Source organism: Rutidosis leptorrhynchoides, chromosome 4, assembly GCF_046630445.1.
Source record: "Rutidosis leptorrhynchoides isolate AG116_Rl617_1_P2 chromosome 4, CSIRO_AGI_Rlap_v1, whole genome shotgun sequence".
NCBI lineage: Eukaryota > Viridiplantae > Streptophyta > Magnoliopsida > Asterales > Asteraceae > Rutidosis > Rutidosis leptorrhynchoides.
The window spans coordinates 198,543,048-198,564,964 of NC_092336.1; the positions used below are offsets into that span (position 1 = coordinate 198,543,048).

The following is a 21,917-nucleotide window of genomic DNA, read 5'->3' on the forward strand; positions in this document are numbered from 1 at the left end:
AATAAATGTTTTTTGTTTATTATGTTGAAGTTTTACCATAACTTAACTAGTGGGAGCTGAGATTGCTTTGTTATGTTGGTTGTCTTTAAAGGTTGAAATGCGCATGTGTAAGTGGTTCCGGGTTCTTTTAGTGGGGGTCAATATGGGTCAGTTCGGCTTAGCCAGCAAACAATTCATGCCATTATTCCTTTAGGTAACTAGTTGATGTCTCTAAATAGTAGATCAAACCGATAAGGTTTTTTCCGGTTCAGACTGTTATGAGAAGGGCGATATTTATTAATCATATGTAAGCATCCGGATATCCTGAGACCGGTTTCGTCCCTTTACCCTGACCACCCTAGATTTGAAATTGAGAGGAATTCATGTCATTATTCCTTTTGGTAACTAGTTGATGTCCTAAATAGTAGACTAAAAATAATCTTTAATATTTTAAGTAATACTACAAGCTAGGAGGTTGTATACTAACATGCATTATGATCACATGTCATTATAATCTTTAATTTCAAACGCCAATATTTTCCACGTAAGTGTGAAGCGTCACCAATTTTATATTGTGCATGTTTAAGCGTCGTGAATTAATCTAAAAAGCGTCTAAAATTACAAGGTTTTTTGTAGTGTACCCATTTGACTTTAACATACTTATATGATGTGGCTCATTTAGGCCTTCTAAAAATAACCAATATTTACACATTCATAGTTCCATACAGTTAGAGAACAATACCACCAAGTATAGTTTTTATAACATTATGCATCAAGTATTATAGTATAGATAAATAAATTTTCGGCACATTATATTAGAAGTTGGCTTAAAAGCCATATTACATCTATTTATTAATGTCAATAAACATAACCAAACTCTTGTGAAACACAAACACAAATACACAAATCTTCTCATTATATCTAATTTATTTTCTAGGACTTCACATGTTTATATAAATTCATGGAGACAGAACTTTTCTAGAATTTTTAATTTTTCCAACCTTCGATTTACCAGGACCGCTTGAATAGGCACCATAGCCTCCGGGAAAACCACCATAGCCACCCGGAAAACCACCATAACCGCCTGGAAATCCACCCCACCAACCTGGTAGAAAACCCCCCAACAGGCCTCCAGGCGGGAATCCAAACGCCCCTGGAAATGGGAATGGGAACGGAAACCCAAGAATACCCGGAAGGATCCCGTGAAGATGAGCGAATTTCTCACCATTTACCGTATCAAACTTCTCGGCCTTGGTTGATTGACCCACAATCGGAATCGTAATACTCAAGAAAGCCATAAGAAAAGCAACAAACAATAACAATACTTGATGAACTCTCCCCATTGATATAAAAAACAACTCTAGAATATAAAAGATTGTTTCTCTTAACATTAATATTTAGTGTTTAACGCCTATTCAATTTATACTGCAATTTATAAGATTAGGTGTTTGAATTCATGTACTTGTTTACCTGTTATAGATGCTAATTAACAAGTGCATCTGCATCAGAACTTTACTTTGATTAGAACTCATTTATGATAGCTGAAATAATTCTTTACGACACGAAACCATTTGGGATTACAAAACACTTAATGATCTGACACAACAAACTTACATTTTTGTATTTTGTACCAGGGTTGCAATTCGTATAGGGGTAGAAATAAGTACAATACAACAACGTATCATAATGCATTTAATTGTTCGGTTCATGACTCCACGTAACTGTGTATTTGTCGCCTTGTCGGGTCAAATGTGTTTAGATTGTGGGTCGTGTTTCTTACAAATTTTCGTAGAATAATACGTTTAACCACAGTTCGCGGTACGGTGTTACTGGTAGAAGAATGTTGTGAATTGTCTTGCAATCATATTAATCTTTTCCGCTCCAAGTAAAATAAGTTTAATGTGTATATGTATGTATATGTATATATGCAATATCCACCCTAAAACGTAGTCTGTAAAATAAAAATATTCTTCCTTAGATCTCAATCCTAGACTTTTTCTCTTAATAAATTACCTTAGGTGCTAAAAGTTCAGGAAAAGACTTCGGGACAGTAAGTGATGATTTAAAAAGTGATTGTCCCAACTCTTTTACAGTTCCAGAGCAGAGGGAGCTTCAATAGTTCCATCTCTCTAGTCCACTACTTTGTTTTAGGGGTGAAGTAGCTGCTTCGAGTTGGACGTTCATGACTAGATAGGTCGTCTGGGGTAGCCGCGGTTCATTGTTCTGCTTACACACTGAGTAGGTCTCCCATTAATACTTCATCGTGAATCACCTTTGGAACTGTCGTCGTGGGATCCGTAATAGTGATCATTTAACTGATATCAGGAGTTTAATATCTAGTTATTTCTGCTTACGATACGCTTACACTTACTATAAGGACTAGGGTATCTTTTCAAAAGTAAAAGCGAGCAGTGACTCTATCGGAATTTATAAAACTCGACTGGGAGTGGGTGGAACCCAGCATAACAATTAGCATAAGCAAAGTCGAATATTTGTCACAAATCCAGATCTTGCATTCTCATCACTAGTTTTATTTTCTTTTCCCATTTTCGAATGATTGTCCCATTCTATTTTTGGTATAACTTCAAGCCTGGCTCGTTCATTCACTTGCTCATGAAACTCCATCAACTACGGCGCCCGTGAAGGGGGGGGGGGAAGGGGGGGGGGGGGGGGGGGGGGGCTAATCCAACCATCTTGCTTGCACAATGGGAAGTGCCACCAGTTTATATCTTTAACGAATCAAATTAGCCACTCCCCTTCTTTAAGGCTTTAAGGCGAACTGTATGGCGAGATAAAGACGACCTCACCTTCTCGTAGATGTGAAGAAACAAGGGTCGAAGTTTATATTGCTCACAGTAATTCCACCGATAGAAAGGATCAAGAAAGAGGCGATTAGAGTGGTACTCAAATCCATTACAGACGGCTCTAGTTATTGAGTTGACAGCAAGCGTCGATTTATTGGCGACTTGACCTACTCTTAGAGAAACTCATGGAAATTTTACCATTTTCATGGAGTCTCAATTTTATTTTTAATTTTATTTAATACTTTTTTTAAAAAAATTCCTACTTATTGGCCGGGGGTCCACTCGGAAGCAATCTCCCTATCTGTTGAATAGAGAGAGGGATGACTTTTTCTACTTTTGAGAGTGTTTTCACTCTCCGTGGAGAAATGACTTGTCTTTATTCTCGGATAGGGGAATACATCTCACCTCCCCCATACACAACTTATGTGATATTGGGGTTTGTTGTTGTTGTTGTTGTCAAATCCATTTACAATTCCAAGTTTCCTGACACATCGCATTTTCGCTTGGGTCGAGGCTACCACTCAGCCCTATGTATCAAAGAAGAATGGGAATCCTCTCGCTGGTTTTTGGAATTCGATATAAAATTCAATATCAGTAAGTGCTTTCACACCATCAACTGACATCGACTCAATCCCATTTTTAAGGAAGAGATCGGTGACCCCAAGTTCTTTACCTCATTAAGAATTTCTTTTCTGTAGGGCGAATTGTAGAGGCAAAGAAGGGCCGTTACTCCGTCCCACACAGTGTATTACTATTGGTATGTCTTTGCATATTATATAGTATCCATGTTGTAGTTTTGGATTATATAAATCCGTCGTCTCGTATAACTTCTCCAAGTATGTATCGGATTTTATTTGCATTCTTATATATATGTGCGTTTTTTCAATTTTATTACTTATTGGTTGGAAGTTCTTCCTGAAGGAGTCTCTATACTCTAGAGAAATGACTTTTCTTTACTATAAGATAAAGGAATTATTTTCGTTAAAAAATAAATGTTTTTCGTTTGTTATCTATATGAAAACGTGCCGTTGATCATGACAAATTTTTTTTTTTTCCTAAAGGCAGGCCCCCCAAAGTGTAGCAGGTGGGGATTGAACCTGGGTTCCTTTAGAACTTTTCAAGCTTCTTACCATCAAGTCACCCCTTGGGGGACAAATTTATGTTTGTTGGTTACGGTTCTTGTGTCATTTTGTGGTTTGTATTTTAGCTTATAGTTGTGTGGGTTTTTTCATCTGTAAGCTAGATGGTTAGGATTCCTACTGTTCGGTGTGGAATTTTCGCCCTCTACATTGTCTTGTTATTGGTTATCGGGTTAGCTTTTTCGGGTTGGCATAGTCATGTTTGGGGTAGCTCTTGTGTTGGGTTGGTTTGCTTTCTTCGTTGTAATTTTTTCGGTTGTTAATAAAGTTTTCGTTATTTTGGTAAAAAAAAAAGAGGGACGTTGCTTTGTTATGTTGATTTTCTCAGAGAAAGTGGTTTATGGTCCTTTTAGTGGGGGTCAATGTGGGTCAGTTTGACTTAGACAGCAAAACAATTCATGTCATTATTCCTTTTGGTAACTACTAAATGTCTTTAAATAATAGACTAATAATCTTTTAATATGTCAAGTAATACAAGCTAGAAGATTGTATACTACCCTGCATTATAACACATGTTGGGCACCCGTTTCTACCCATTTGATTTTGACATGTTTCCGTCTTAGCTATAAATATAATACAACCCAAAATGACAGATTCATATTTTAATAAAAGTTAATAGTAATAATAATAATAATAATAATACAACCAAGTATAGTATTATTTATAAAGATTATGCATCAAGTATTAGAGGTCTGTTTAACAGGCATATTACATACGTGTATTATGTCAATAAACATAGCCGAAAACCAATCAAACGCTTATAGAACAAAACATAAATTAACAGATCTTTTCATCATAGTGACTTTATTTTCTAGAGCTTCATAACTTCAGATAAATTCACGGAGATGAATTTTTATTAGATTCGTCAAATTTGTGCACCTTTGGTTTACCATGACCGCCTGAATAGCCACCAGGACCAGGACGGTCCGGAAAACGACCCCACCAACCTGGTGGGAATCCAGGAAACCCTGCTGGAAATGGGAATGGGAATGGGAATGGAAACCCATGAAAACCAGAAAAGATCCTGTGAAAATGAGCGAATTTCTCACCGTTTACCGTACTCGATCCATCAGACTCTTCGACCTTTGTTGGTTGACTTACAATCGGAATCGTAATACTCAAGAAAGTTATAAGAAATGCAGCAAACAATAACAATACTTGATGAACTCTCCCCAATCCCCATTGATATATAAAAACAACTCTAGAATATAAAATACTGTTTCTCTTAATATTTTTTTTTTTTTTTTTTTTTTTTTTTTTTTTTTTTCTCTTAATATTAATATTTAGAGTTTAGCGCCTATTCAATTTATACTGCAATTTATAAGATTAGGTGTTTAAATTCATGTCCATGTTTACCTGTTATGGATGCTAATTAACAAGTGCATCTGCATCAAAACTTTACTTTGATTAGAACTCATTTATGATAACTGGATTAACGACACGGAACCATTCGGGATTAATGCCCTTTGGGAACAATTAATGATCTGTCACAAAAGACTTACATTTCTAGACTAATTCATATAGCCACACAAGTAAGTACAACACAGCAACGCATCAAAATGCATTTAATTAATTGTTGGGTTCATGAATCCACATAATCGTGGACTTTATCGCCTTGTCGAGTCAAAAGTGTTTGGAAATTCAGGTGTTTCTTTCAAGTCTATTTAGATTAAAACCTTAGTGCCTTTGTAAAATTTTTTACTTATAGAATTAGAAATGTATAATCATTATCGATCAATGGATCGGTTTAACCACAGTTCGTGGTAAGGTTCTTTCGGTAGAAAAATGTTTTGAATTGCTTTGCAATCATATTATTTATTTTCGCTCCAACTTGAAGCTAGTTTGAATATGACTTGCAAAATTTGAGGTCAAGCTTAAAAGGCTCTAACAAAAAAAGTGTGCATATCGTCTCGCTTTTGAGGCTGGCCACGCTTATGCAGTTCAAATTTCAGCCTGCTATTGAGTTCACATTAATGGAGTAGCTATTGGCTCATCAAGCTATCGAATCCAATAAAAGCTTGTAACCTACACTTGTGTGCGCAAACTAGACAACCAATAGACATAGACAACGAATATATATGAAAGAGGATATAAGCTGATACTCGCTAACAAGTAACAACCATCAAACATGGGATTTTTGATCAACTCTACAGCCAATTGTGACAACTTTATATAGTAAACCGCTAGATTCATAAACAATAAAAAGTTCTAATCCTATAAATCTTCGACCTCACCAATACAACCATAACAAAATGTTAACCCACGAAAAAGTTACAAATAGACTCAGACCAGTTCAGTTTATGAGCCTCATGGTTTAATCCAGCTCACAATTTAGCTTCCAATGCCAGGAGGATCTTTTTTCTCGGACCCTACAAATATAAGATCCTTTAAGCAGTCAGAAAAAATGATATCTAGAGTGGGGGCTGATTCGTACACCACTAAATTTAGCCATACACCACCAACTATGCATTACAGTGTTGTACAGTACAATGTTTTAATGCACCATTGGTGGTGTATGGCTAAAATCTAGTGGTGTACGAATCAGCTCCCATTATTTATTGTTGAAGGTAGGGTGGTGAAGTATCCACCACCATTTTTACTACATCCACCATAAATTATGCATTAACATGTTGTACCGTACAATCTATTGATGCACAGTCATGGTTGATGTAGTAAAAATAATGGTGGATATATCTAGCCCATCATAGTAATGCTACTAAAACAATTATCCATAATTCATTATCACATTCTTATTAAAAAACAAATTCACCTCCACCAATAAAGTGGTAATCGTTACATTTTCATAACCATAAAAACAACGTCAAGAGGTTGAGATATGGTAATATCTCGTGCAGAAGACCATGCTAATAAATTGCATTCATATAACCAGAAACCAGAATTGCTGCCTATCAGGATCATCATACTACATTAAATTAGTGTTTTGACACATTTACTTAAAATATATGGGTTAATATGGGTTGTGTTTCATCTCAAATGGGTCAAATGAGCGAAGCCTTGCAGTTTAAGTAACAGGAGAAGGGGTCAGAAAGGGTTAAAGTCGGCTCAAAATTTATTTTTATACATCCAATCTCTTAAGCTATATCAGTCAGACTTGATTAGATATTTTGGTGAGTGTCTTTAAAATCATTATAAACAGACCAACAAGGGCGGGGTACTTTTAGGTCAACCCAATTTGACCCAGCCTATAATAAGGAAGTTTCTACATGTTACCAGACCCACCTGTCTTGCCACCTTTAGTTTCTGGATGAGTGGATGTGTGACGAACCTTAAGTAATCTTTGTGCCTATTTATAATGGTGATCTCCATTTTGTTATTTTCATAGCACCCGGTCATCAACATATACTTTTTATAGCATGCAGAACAAATAAGTAGTACAGCGAACACAGCAGACAAACCGTCAATGAGTCTTGTAGAGCATAACTTACCATTGGTATTCCTATAGCCTTTAGATCTTCATCAGTCATGTGTAAAAGGGCAGTCATATCCACCTGCAAATATAAAAATGTATTAGAGATTGGTGCAGGTTCTAAAAGCCATGCAATCGATAAAAGATTGTTCTAGAACTTTCATACTTCCTCTGCTTGAAATGTAATCGAATACTTTTCAAGACCCAGATCCTGTAAGAAGCTGTCCACTGTTTCACCCTGCGCAAGAGACATAATGCTAAGAAAAACAACCATCATTATTTATAGCAACAAAAAAAAAAAAAGATAAGAAAACAAAGAAAGAAAAAGAAATAACATATTTATGGAGCTACTACTGGTATAACAACAAGAATTTGTTTAGTAGCAGTATTACACTATTACAATATACGATACAGTGAGATTTATTATACGCAAACAAAACTAAGGGCATAAATCCATCATTGGGGTTGAGGTATCAGCACTGTTGTAAAAGTCCCTGATTAATCCCTGATTAATCCCCGATTACTCCTTTTTAAGAATAGTTCGATTTTTCAAAATCCATTGAATCAACGGTCAACATCGGTTAATCAGTCAAAATCATATTTGTCAGTCAAAGTTGGATTTAGTCGGTCAAAATTGGTCTAACATTTTAATAAATAATAAACTTGAATTTAGAGTTTTTGAACAAATGAATGATTATGTTCATATTTCTAGACAATTATGTTAAAGTTTGATTTTGTTTAACAGTTGCACATAATTTAGAAATTTATTATTTAAATTGTGTAAAAAGTCGAATCCAATTAATCCCTGATTAATCCTCGAGTTGCCAATTACTCCCCCCAAACTCCCGAACGAGTACTCCAGAGTAGCGAGTTTTTGGATATCATAGAACCAAATGCTGATTAAGAGAACTACAATCTTCTAAATAAGAACGTGAAAAAAGCGAGTATTGAGTGTTCGAGGGTTTCCAATATTAAGTGGCAACCTTTTTTTCATTAAAATGTATCATAAGCAATGAGATACATTTTAACGTTAAATTGAAACATAAACATTAACATACCTTTCTTTTCTTAGATACAGTGCTAGCAACTTTCCTAGTCTCTGTTGCAGGTACTTTAGCTACAACACTTCTCCTAATAGGACCACTATTTGGTGCCATTTTTGGCTTTGCCGGAGCTGTTACTGCTGGTTGAGAATTTGTTAAACCGGATAGCTTTTCACGCAAGTCTCTTACACCTGACAAAGATCCCTTGTTTTGGAGCTTCGAGCGGAGATCAAGGACACCAACTCTTCGATCTAAGAAAACCATAGAACATAAGTAAAGTTCACAATAAAAAAAAACATTCTTTAGTGTGAAGGCGTAATGATTCAACTCATACTTGATACTTGTGGATCAGCTTGTTCATAGAGATCGTGCTCCCATTTATCATCATCTTGCCTCTGCCTGTAACAGGAAAGTCAATAATAGTTCAAGTAAGATGTATAATACACGGGACAAAGGTGCAAATGTCCTCTATCAAGTCAAAGAATATCAAAGTCCTAAACAAATATATCGAGTGACTAAATTCATATGAAGAACACTGTCTCTAGAGCACGAGTGAAAGCTAATTTTTCTCCGCAGAAGAAAATGTTCACTGATATAGATTGAGAAATAAATATAAATAGTACCAATGATTACAAGAATACAATTCTAGAATTTACACTGCAAACCCTTAACTAACTTTAATGGCATGTTTCAAAAGTACACTAACTATGCTTACAACATAGCCCCAAAAGACCATACAGAGTAGCGAGAAAGAAGCAATAATGCCCATAAGAAAATAAAAGAGAAGATGGCACAACCTAAAATCTAATATAATAAAATCACATTGCCTAAATCCATGGATTTAAACAGAGCTAGGTGGACGAGTGGCATCCTTGCACTTTGTTGCCAAAACAAGAATCAAGCGGAAGCACAAGAGATTTATTATATGTTATTGAAATGTATGAGAATCAAACTGTTGATACTGTCTTACTTTGATACAATCATGTTTTCTAGGTGACTAATATCATTTGTAATGTTGATGACACTACTTTCAGACATGTTAAATAAAAGTCTGTCGATGAAAAAGAGCTCAGAATCGTTGACAAGATACTGGTATCTTCTTGAAATGCTTAAACCAATAAAAAGGGACAGCAGCTCAAGCGAAAATTTATTCAGAACACTAGTTTCCTGTTGTAAGTTAACACCGTATTACGTGTCATAAAGTTGTTATCTTAAGCTAAACCAAATTTCATTGGAGAACAACTCAAGGATCTAGGTTTATACTAACGAAACACTTACACATAATGCTTCCCTCATAACTACTAATGTATTACCTGCACATATTGTGTCTCACTATCTCCACACGTGCATCTAGCTTATACAGTACCATACTACTACCATTTATAAACCCCGTATAAAAAGCTGAAATCTCACTAAAGATGAGCCTGAATGGTCAATAGAATTTCTATCTTTTAGACTACTTGCACATGAACAAGTGAACCTTAACAGCTTCCAATTTCCCTAAACTGCTAAAGACGCAAAATTTGACTCAAAATAGAGAAGTAAAAATAGGATACGAACAACAGACTACAAATTCAACGTCACATAATCACCTCTTAGATATCCTTTTCTCGGAATGCAAGAACAAATAAATTACGTATAGCAACAACATACAAAATACTATTCAAGCCCATTAGGCATTCAAATTAAATGACTCCAAATTCTAAACCATACAAGTTCCACAAGTATATTTCATACAACATCTCTCAATACTAAGGGGCCACTCACATTCTACTTTTTGTAACTCACTAACTCTAAAACTAACCAACCAAGTACACGCATCAAAATCTGATATTTCGACTAGTTGAGCTTAATTACTCCTTTTTAGCAATATATATACATGTAAAACATCATTTTACATTTTCACACTAACCTAAACTTACCTATAAAAAAGATCACAGTATATCTCAATAAGCAGTAAACCTAGTTCCGTTGTTCACATAAACAAACTGCTAAAAGATAGAATTTAAATATAAATACAAAAGCTGTACATATAGTATATCCACACACACACAAAAAAAAACCTCTTGCCGGTAACTTGTCTACGGCGGCCGGAGTTTTCTAGGGTTCCGATATTAAGACGGTCTTTAATTGAATTCTTAGGGGCAGTATCCACACGATCGGCGTACATTCTTTTATAAAATTAAATGGAATCGTAACAAAAGGAGGATATGTTAAAACCCTAACCCTAAAGCCTCCTGTGATGTGATGATTGTATAAAAATTGTTCAGTAGCTCAAAATTGGGGGAACATAAGGTTCGGAAAATCAATTAATAATCGAATTAAATTAAAGGTGCTTCAATCGGGTCATTATTTAACACATCCGGGTCGTTGTTTTTGTTAACTAATGAAGTTTTTATAATGATAACCCTAAGAGCCATTCTTAAAACATTTGGACTTTATTGTTAATTTTGTAATTGTGGATATTGTTAATTGTTTTGTTAACTAATGAAGTTTTTATAATGATAACCCTAAGAGCCATTCTTAAAACATTTGGACTTTATTTGTACATTCATAATAACTATACAATATCTCATAAATAACCAACTTACTACCTTTTGTACCATTTTTTATGCACAATTTTATTCTTAAGCAAGGTTGCAAAAGACGTGATGGGGGTCGAGACATGTGAATCCTAAAAAAGTCGAGACGTTCGAAACAGGGCCGATATGTGATTTAGACGGAGATTGACCAAAGTTGACAACTAAATATATAAGTATATAAATGTATATATGTATACATATTTTAAAGCCAAAAACTTTAATTGACTAATCTGTACTCATAATCGTTATCACTACTGATTTAATACTAAAAGTTTAAACCGACAAATTTGACTGATTTTACAGACTTTCTGGCTTTTCCGAATTTTGACAGACTTTGACCCGATTTTTACATCTTTGACTCGAATTTTGACTGTTAACTGTCATATTAGACGGTTTTCTTCAAGACAGGACGGGGTAGTCACCAAACCGTCGCCACGGGCGTCGCAACGTGTCACACCCCCAAATAGGGCCTGGGGTATTTGTGACTAATTATATCAAATCACAGTTGTATAAACGAGAACGACTCTATATGAGACGTTATATTGAGTTTTGCAGCGGAAGATAAATAGGTTACATTGTATATAATGAACAACGCATTAAATGTCTTTAATTGATATGATATGTAATGAAGACTCCAAGCATAGCAAGCAATCATCATCAATTTAGCAAGTGCAAGTCTTTCAATTTATCCATGAATGACTCGTTGAAATGTTGCTTTCAATTAGCAAATACACAGCGGAAGCAATATTTAAGTACCTGAGAATAAACATGCTTTAAAGTGTCAACACGAGGTTGAGTGAGTTCATAGGTTTGTCATAAACAATGATTTCAGTAATAGATATAGACCACAAGATTTAGTTTATAAAGTTGATCTCGCAGGGACCAAAAAGTTAAGTTGATCTCGCAGGGACCAAAAGTTAAGTTGATCTCGCAAGGACCAAAAAGTTAAGTTGATCTCGCTGGGACTAAAAAGTTATGCCAGTTCGTGATATTTAGATTAAACAGTTTCAAAGTTTGCCCCGTGACAAGTTGTACTGTCCTTGTCGGCTTGAGTGGGGACTTGCAGGACATAGCCAGATATAACACAGTTTAATAGTTGGTATTTGTGTTTAACGTGTAAAACAGTTATAAAAGTTGCGCATGTATTCTCAGCCCAAAAATATATGTAAAAAGGGAGCTATGAAAACTCACGATACTGTATTTCGTATTTTACGAGTATGATAGCACTGAACAAGTGCATAGTTGTCCTCGGATTCGCGAACCAATATCAAGTATATATATTAACACATATACTCGTAATCGAATAAGTTTATATATGTTATTTCAATTGTCATATATTTCTGTAGTTATATATATATATATATATATATATATATATATATATATATATATATATATATATATATATATATATATATATATATATATATATATATATATGTTTGATTGGTATTATATTAAAAATACCTAATTTGTTATATATGAATATTTATATAAAAATGTTAATATGTTTGATATATAATTATATTTATATGAAATATAATTGTAGTATATGAAATGGTGTATTCAATGTACAAAATATTTATTTGTAAAAATAATAGTTTCGATAATTATGATTTACTAATAATTATAATAATAATGGTAATAATAGTAATTTTAATACAATTGATAGCTTTACTAACAATTATAAAGTAAAGATGATAGTTTTAATAATAGTAAAAACGATAATTTTTGTAAAAATGATAATAACGATAATAATTTTTAATAATAATAATACTAATAAAGATAATCATATTAGTAATAATAATAATGATAACATTAATAATAATACTTATTTTAATATTAGTAGTAATAATAATAATAATAATAATAATAATAATAATAATAATAATAATAATAATAATAATAATAATAATAATAATAATAATAATAATAATAATAATACTAAATGATAATACTTACTATAATCATAATAATAATATGTGTTAAATAATAATAATATTAATTATAATACTAGTAATATTAACAATAATTAGTAATAACAATAGCAGCGATAATAACAATAATAATAATAATAATGATAATAATAATTATATTAAAGATAATAATAATATATAGTATTAATGATAGTAATAATAATAATTAATTTAACAATAATAACAATAATTAATAATAATAATAATAATAATAATAATAATAATATAATAATAATAATAATAATAATAATAATAATAATAATAATAATAATAATAATAATAATAATAATAATAATAATAATAATAATAATAATAATAATAATAATAATAATAATAATAATAATAATAATAATAATAAAAACTACCTTCCAAAAGCTTCTCTAAAAAAAATGCCCCGAACCGGGCTCGAACCCGCGACCTCACGCTAACCCGCTAACACCCACGACCATTACGCTGTTACTTGTTTTAATGAATTAAATCACTGACTCATTTATTTAACCAAAAATTGCGTCTTCCTCCTCTTCTAATCGACCATCAATTTAATCGTAATAATTATGTAATCGGTTTTAGGATTTAATAACAAAACACAGACGTTTGAGATCGTTTTTTCAAACTAACAGACACGGGAGGAAAATGAAATAGCAGTAGTTGAGCTTCGAAGAGAAAAAAAAATAGATTATGAACTCAAACACCAATTTTGATTTTAAGACTGTTTTAGACGAAAATTACAACATGAAATACGTTTCAAATCATCTTTAGAAACTTTAGGATTCATCAATTTCAACAGAAACATCAAAACGGACTCAAATTTCTCGAAGAACTATTCGTTGACTTTTTAATTTTAAAACTTTGACTCGTAAATTCGAACTCGATAGGAAAAACTGATGTTTAAAACTTTGCAGATAGTTTTTATGAATGATTCCTAATAACTCTGCATTAATGGAATTTGAAATGGATTCCGAATTCAAGACTTTAAATAATGAGCAAGAATAGAGGTAGCGTGTTTCTTCTAATGGGTTTTCTGTTAAATTAAATTGAATAACAGATTATATTTGAAAATGGAAACGAATAACTGGATATGAAGGATTGATTGAATCGTGAACAATAGCTGTTTGATTTATATAACAACAAAATGTGAGTCGTTCTTCACCACAGATAGATTAGTTTATTCGCAGAAGTCAAGATCAGAGGGAAAAAAAATATTAGAAAATATAAAAGCATAATCACGATAGCTAAAAATTAAAAAAAGAAACAGATTGCAGATAATATAAAAATGGAAAGCAGATCATGTTATATAAAAAAATAGAGAGGCAGATATACCTAATTCTGTATATATATATATATATATATATATATATATATATATATATATATATATATATATATATATATATATATATATATATATATATATATATATATATAATTAATAATAATACAATTAATATTAATAATTAATAATAATAATGCAAATAATAATAATAATAATAATGATGATATTACTAATACTAATACTAATGATAATAATATTAGTAATGATAATACTCTTAATAATAATAATGATAATAATATTAATATGACAATATTAATAATAAAAATGATAATTTTATTTATAATTAATAATAATAATCATTATAGAATGTTAATAATAATATTATTATTATTAATAATAAGTTGTATTAATAATAAAGATATTTATAGTAATCTTAATAATTTTAGTAAAAAGTGATAATACTAATAATATTAATGTTATCAATAATTATTAATAATAATAATATTAATAATATTGAGAGTAATAATACTTGTAAATGATAATGATAAGTGATAATAATAATATTAATATAACAATTTAATATTAATACACAAGTATTTACAAATAATGGTTCGTGAATCGTCGGAATTTGTTGAAGTTTAAATGAACGTCTCAAAGATTTTGTTCAAATTTTTGTCGAAAATTTCCGGGTTGTCATACAATGGCTTGAGGCAGGGTCTTTTGTAACATTGTTTTTAAGGATAGCTCTTAGGGTTAGGGCTATGAATAAAAAAACCTTAAGAATATTCATCTATTGTCTTTGTTAACTATGCGGATTCAACGAGAACTTTTTAGGGGAGGAAACTTGATGGATAAAAAAAAGAGATGGTCGAATATTTTGGGTTTTGTTATAACAATTTCTATTCTACAAAAAATTGTTATTGTTCTTGTACACATAAAATTGTTCTAATTCACCCTTTTTGTTCTAATTCAACTTTTTTCCCCTTTAAATTTAGTCCGACATAGAGTTTAGGGTTTCGTTCTTAGCGTTTATGTTTAGTATTTCGAATTTAGGGTTTAGATTTAGCATTTAACATGAATGGTTTAGAGGTTAGGGTTTTAGGTTTAGAGATCTAAACCCAAAACACTAAACCCTAAACTCTAAATCGGGTGAATTTAATAAAAAAAAATTATTTGAACAAAAAAATTTGATTTAGAACAAAAACATATGAATTGGAACAATTTTTTCCATGTTTAAATAATTTTATGTTCTACACTTTTTTGTTCGAACACACTCAAAATTGTTCGACCGTCGAGTTCTCATCGTTCTCTCCTTAGTTGGGTTCTCATGGGATCCTCACTTTTATATATATATATATATATATATATATATATATATATATATATATATATATATATATATATATAACATCCCGCATTTTTTTCGTTAAATTATTTTAACGCCAGTCTTTTTATTTCAATAATATCCTTCTTAACTAGATTCGTATCCTCCGCTAGCTAACATTCTTAATTTTTTTTTATTGTTATTGGATTATAACGTCTCCCGTACTCTCGTGTAATTTAAAATAATTCGTTTGGTTAATTCCCGCACCCGACTACAAACTTGAGGGACTAATCTTGCCACTCGGGCAAACTTGACTAACTAGTAACTCCTCACCACCACACACTTCATTTCATCACCTCCTTTCCTCTTTTTCTTTCTTCCCTTTTATGCTCTCAAACACCTAAACCATTGATTCATCATCTAAATTCGGATTTGGAAGCTAACATCAAAACAAATTACATATTTGGAATCCTATCTTCATCCTCTACAATTTGATACAAATTTCACCTCCTTTGGGTAACTTTCTAAAATCACTAGATTTTGTGTTCTTGATGTTTTTGAATTATAAAAGTGTTAATTAGTGTCTATGGCTCGTGTATAACATGAATATATGTTTTGTTTGTTCGATTTGTTGTTTTGAGTAACTAGTTTGAACACTTGAAAATGGGTTTGCTTAATCTTTGATTTTGGAAGATTAAATGTTGTTAAATTGTTAAAGTTCATGTTTTAATTGTGTTACTAGTATCACTAGCTTCATTTTGATGTGTAGGTTGATTTGTAAAATTTCAAAAACATGATTAATGATTTTGTGATTCTTGATTAGGGTTTGATCGTTCATGAGATGAACTTTTTGATGCTTGAATGCCATGAAATGTTAATTTTTAGTGTTTAGTTGTAATGCATGTTTCATTACCTTCAAAACGGCATACCATATGTGTGAATTGGATTCCCGAAACGTAAAATGCATTTGTGAACTTGAAACTTGAAAATGGACTTTAAATGATCACATGATGAGAAATCGGTTATTGAAAATGATGTTTTGTTTGATGAAACATATTTAGTTATGTTCCTTGTCAAAAGAGCTTTCCAACGATATAAGATACGAGTTCTAAGTGTTTACAGTTTGTGTTTTGTGTTTGTTTGAGTTTTGATTTGGGACTTAGACAATTGAGCCTGACCAGGTACCAGCACCCGCTAAGTGCCGCGGCGCGGCGATCCTTGTCGCGGCGATCCTTGTCGCGGCGCGACAATAGGCACAGTTTTAATTCTGTCTTTCTTGTCCAAAACACGAAAAATGTTTGATAGTCTATGGACCTCCGATTCACATGTAACTTGTTCTAACATGCTTATATATGAATAAAAACCTCAGAAAAATAGTTCGAGACCCGACCCGAACGCGTTGACTTTTTCGTTGACTTTTACCCGACCAAAGTTTGACTTTTATCAAACTTAACCAAATGATTATGCAATCTTTCTAACATGATTCTATACTTGTATCTTGCATGAAACTTGACAATTTGATTCACATGCTACATAATCGATTCGTAACGAGCCATAGGACTAATTGAACATCTTTGACCGATCGTGTTTACAGTTATTGATACAACCCTATTTGTTTAGGTCAAGACTAGCGTTGTACTTGGTACGTTACTTGTTGAAGTGTCTCTGTACTCTTGCACTCAAGGTGAGATCATAGTCCCACTTTTACTCTTTTGAACTTACATTTGGGATGAGAAAACATAAACATTTCTTTTTAACTAAGTGAACACAAGTAGAGGAAAACAAACATTCTACATACGAGTTTAGAACAAAATCCTCAATTCGATTATCATTAGTTACTCTTGCAGTGTGTAAGTATAGGCGTGAACTTATGTTGTATGGCCATATGGGTTTGACAAACTCTCATCTCGGACGGTTCGCTACCGTCCACAGATGAAATATATTTTCGAGAAACAGTGTTGTTCTAGCACTATTAATGGGGTTCAACGGACGGAATGTTAAGCCTTGATAATTGGGTGCTCGTGAATATTAACTTTTAGAATGTACTACTATTTCATCAATGTTGCAAATCTTGTGGTTCGACTTACTTTTACTCACTTACTTACTTAAACCTATGATTTCACCAACGTTTTCGTTGACAGATTTCTATGTTTTTCTCAGGTCTTTGAACGATATGTGAAACATGCTTCCGCTCATTATTTTGATACTTGCATTGGATGTCGAGTATATGTGCATACATGGAGCGTCTTTCGACTTTCTTTAAAACGGTGTCGCATAGGTTTCACTTGTACTTACAACTTGTAACGAAACTTTTGGTTGAACAATTCTTGTAAACTTTGAAACAATCTTTACTTTGAAATGAATGCGACATATTTTCGAACAAACTTTGTCTTAAAGATTTATGACCATGTAATGGGACCTACGTAGACGGCGCCGTCAAACATGATTTGGTCGGGTCGCTACAGATGGTATCAGAGCATTGGTTGTAGGGATTTAGAGTTCATTGGTGTCGACCCCGAGTCATAGGGTACATTGGTGAGTCTAGACTACAACCGGCATATAGACTTGACGTAGGAATTACTTGACTACTTGTGCATTTATACTCGAACTCTCCTACTCACATCTATTCTTATTCTACCTTAATCTCACGTTGACTAATTTGATTGACACGCCACCTTAACTATATGAAGTAATGTCGAATGCACATATGAATTAGGGTAATATAATTTTCGGGATTATATTACGGTGACTCACATGGACGTTCCGACATTATGACATAAAGAATTTAAGGCGAGTTAAGGGAATTTTTCTCTCTATCCTTATTCCATATCACGGTTAGTATTGTTGAGAATACTAATCAACGATATTCTTGTGTCATGAAGGATCAATGATTCACCAAGGTCAACACAATACTCCTTCCGAAACTCTAGAACAAGCTCTTCAACGAATGATAACCACCGCCGTGGGTGCGGCCGTGGCTGATCACTTTTCCAACAACAACAATCGTGGGACCGGTAATTCAAATGAAGGTTGCTCCTACAAAAACTTCATGAGGTACAATCCTCCCACTTTCGATGGAACCGGGGGACCGGTTGCTCTCACCCGATGGTTTGATCAAACAGAATCCGTTTTTAGCATAAGCGGTTGTCGGGACCAAGATAAGGTCAAGTTTTCCACCCCCACTTTCACCGACATCGCTCTTTCATGGTGGAACAAGTACGTACAATTGGTGGGTATCGATGAAGCCCACACACTCTCCTGGACCGAATTAAGAGAAAGAATGATCACCGAATACTTCCCTCACCGAATACAAGCAATTTTTACATATATCATAAAGCATAAGCACACTATATTACATATATTACACCACACGAATACAACTATCTTATTCCGACTCGCTCGTTTCTTCTTCTTCGGTTTTGGTTCGTTTTGGCAAGTTTCTAGGGATATATGATGTTCCCCTAATACGAGCTGTCGTTTTCCACAACGGTTTAGAAAAACCTGGTGGTTTAGAGGTTCCCGGGTCATTGTTACAACTTAAGGACTTCGGGGGTTGACGATACATATAAAGTTCATCGGGGTTGGAATTAGATTTCTCTATTTTTATGCCCTTTCCCTTATTATTTTCTTTTGCTTTTTTAAATTCAGTTGGGGTAATTTCTATAACATCATCGGAATTCTCGTCGGAATCCGATTCATCGGAGAATTGGTAATCCTCCCAATATTTTGCTTCCTTGGCGGAAACACCATTGACCATAATTAACCTTGGTCGGTTGGTTGAGGATTTTCTTTTACTTAACCGTTTTATTATTTCCCCCACCGGTTCTATTTCCTCCTCCGGTTCCACCTCTTCCGGTTCTGATTCTTCTTCCGGTTCTTCTTCGGGAACTTGTGAATCAGTCCAATATACATTCGACTCTTCGTTATTATTAGGTGAGTCAATGGGATATGTGCTAGAGGCAGACATCTATCACACAATATCAAACATGTTAAGAGATTAATATATCACATAATATATACATGTTAATAATATATAGTTTCCAACAAAAATGTTAAGCAATCATTTTTAAAGAAAACACGGTCGAAGTCCAGACTCACTAATGCATCCTAACAAACTCGATAATACACACTAATGCAAATTTTATGGTTCTCTAAGACCAACGCTCGGATACCAACTAAAATGTCCCGTTCTTATTGATTAAAAACGTTCCATATTAATTGATTTCGTTGCGAGGTTTTGACCTCCATATGAGACGTTTTTCAAAGACTGCATTCATTTTTAAAACAAACCATAACCTTTATTTCATAAATAAAGGTTTAAAAAGCTTTACGTAGATTATCAAATAATGATAATCTAAAATATCCTGTTTACACACGACCATTACATAATGGTTTACAATACAAATATGTTACATCGAAATCAGTTTCTTGAATGCAGTTTTTACACAATTTCATACAAACATGGACTCCAAATCTTGTCCTTATTTTAGTATGCAACAGCGGAAGCTCTTAGTATTCACCTGAGAATAAACATGCTTTAAACGTCAACAAAAATGTTGGTGAGTTATAGGTTTAACCTATATATATCAAATCGTAACAATAGACCACAAGATTTCATATTTCAATACACATCCCATACATAGAGATAAAAATCATTCATATGGTGAACACCTGGTAACCGACATTAACAAGATGCATATATAAGAATATCCCCATCATTCCGGGACACCCTTCGAATATGATATAAATTTCAAAGTACTAAAGCATCCGGTACTTTGGATGGGGTTTGTTAGGCCCAATAGATCTATCTTTAGGATTCGCGTCAATTAGGGTGTCTGTTCCCTAATTCTTAGATTACCAGACTTAATAAAAAGGGGCATATTCGATTTCGATAATTCAACCATAGAATGTAGTTTCACGTACTTGTGTCTATTTTGTAAATCATTTATAAAACCTGCATGTATTCTCATCCCAAAAATATTAGATTTTAAAAGTGGGACTATAACTCACTTTCACAGATTTTTACTTCGTCGGGAAGTAAGACTTGGCCACTGGTTGATTCGCGAACCTATAACAATATATACATATATATCAAAGTATGTTCAAAATATATTTACAACACTTTTAATATATTTTGATGTTTTAAGTTTATTAAGTCAGCTGTCCTCGTTAGTAACCTACAACTAGTTGTCCACAGTTAGATGTACAGAAATAAATCGATAAATATTATCTTGAATCAATCCACGACCCAGTGTATACGTATCTCAGTATTGATCACAATTCAAACTATATATATTTTGGAATCAACCTCAACCCTGTATAGCTAACTCCAACATTCACATATAGAGTGTCTATGGTTGTTCCGAAATATATATAGATGTGTCGACATGATAGGTCGAAACATTGTATACGTGTCTATGGTATCTCAAGATTACATAATATACAATACAAGTTGATTAAGTTATGGTTGGAATAGATTTGTTACCAATTTTCACGTTGCTACAACAAGAAAAATTATCCAATCTTGTTTTACCCATAACTTCTTCATTTTAAATCCGTTTTGAGTGAATCAAATTGCTATGGTTTCATATTGAACTCTATTTTATGAATCTAAACAGAAAAAGTATAGGTTTATAGTCGAAAATATAAGTTACAAGTTGTTTTTGTAAAGGTAGTCATTTCAGTCGAAAGAACGACGTCTAGATGACCATTTTAGAAAACATACTTCCACTTTGAGTTTAACAATAATTTTTGGATATAGTTTCATGTTCATAATAAAAATCATTTTCTCAGAATAACAACTTTTAAATCAAAGTTTATCATAGTTTTTAATTAACTAACTCAAAACAGCCCGCGGTGTTACTACGACGGCGTAAATCCGGTTTTACGGTGTTTTTCGTGTTTCCAGGTTTTAAATCATTAAGTTAGCATATAATATAGATATAGAACATGTGTTTAGTTGATTTTAAAAATCAAGTTAGAAGGATTAACTTTTATTTGCGAACAAGTTTAGAATTAACTAAACTATGTTCTAGTGATTACAAGTTTAAACCTTCGAATAAGATAGCTTTATATGTATGAATCGAATGATGCTATGAACATCATTACTACCTCAAGTTCCTTGGATAAACCTACTAGAAATGATAAAAATAGATCTAGCTTTAAAAGATCCTTGGATGGCTTGAAAGTTCTTGAAGCAGAATCATGACACGAAAACAATTTCAAGTAAGATTTCCACTCGAAATAAGATTGTTATAGTTATAGAAATTGAATTAAAGTTTGAATATGATTATTACCCTGTATTAGAAAGATAACCTACTGTAAGTAACAAAGGTTTCTTGATCTTGGATGATTACTTGGAATGGATTTA

At 32.8% G+C, this 21,917-nt stretch overlaps 1 protein-coding gene across 1 annotated transcript; it reads right to left on the reverse strand.

Annotated features, from left to right (window-relative positions):
- Positions 1-4,759: 4,759 nt before the first annotated feature.
- LOC139841334 (uncharacterized) lies at positions 4,760-10,751 on the reverse strand. Its single transcript, XM_071831557.1, has 7 exons — positions 10,456-10,751; positions 8,727-8,791; positions 8,426-8,643; positions 7,516-7,587; positions 7,369-7,431; positions 6,251-6,291; positions 4,760-5,123 (listed from the first exon to the last, which is right to left on the reverse strand). The coding sequence occupies exons 1-7, from the start codon at positions 10,560-10,562 to the stop codon at positions 4,760-4,762; spliced, it is 930 nt and encodes a 309-aa protein (XP_071687658.1). The 5' UTR covers positions 10,563-10,751.
- Between the last annotated feature and the right edge of the window lie 11,166 nt (positions 10,752-21,917).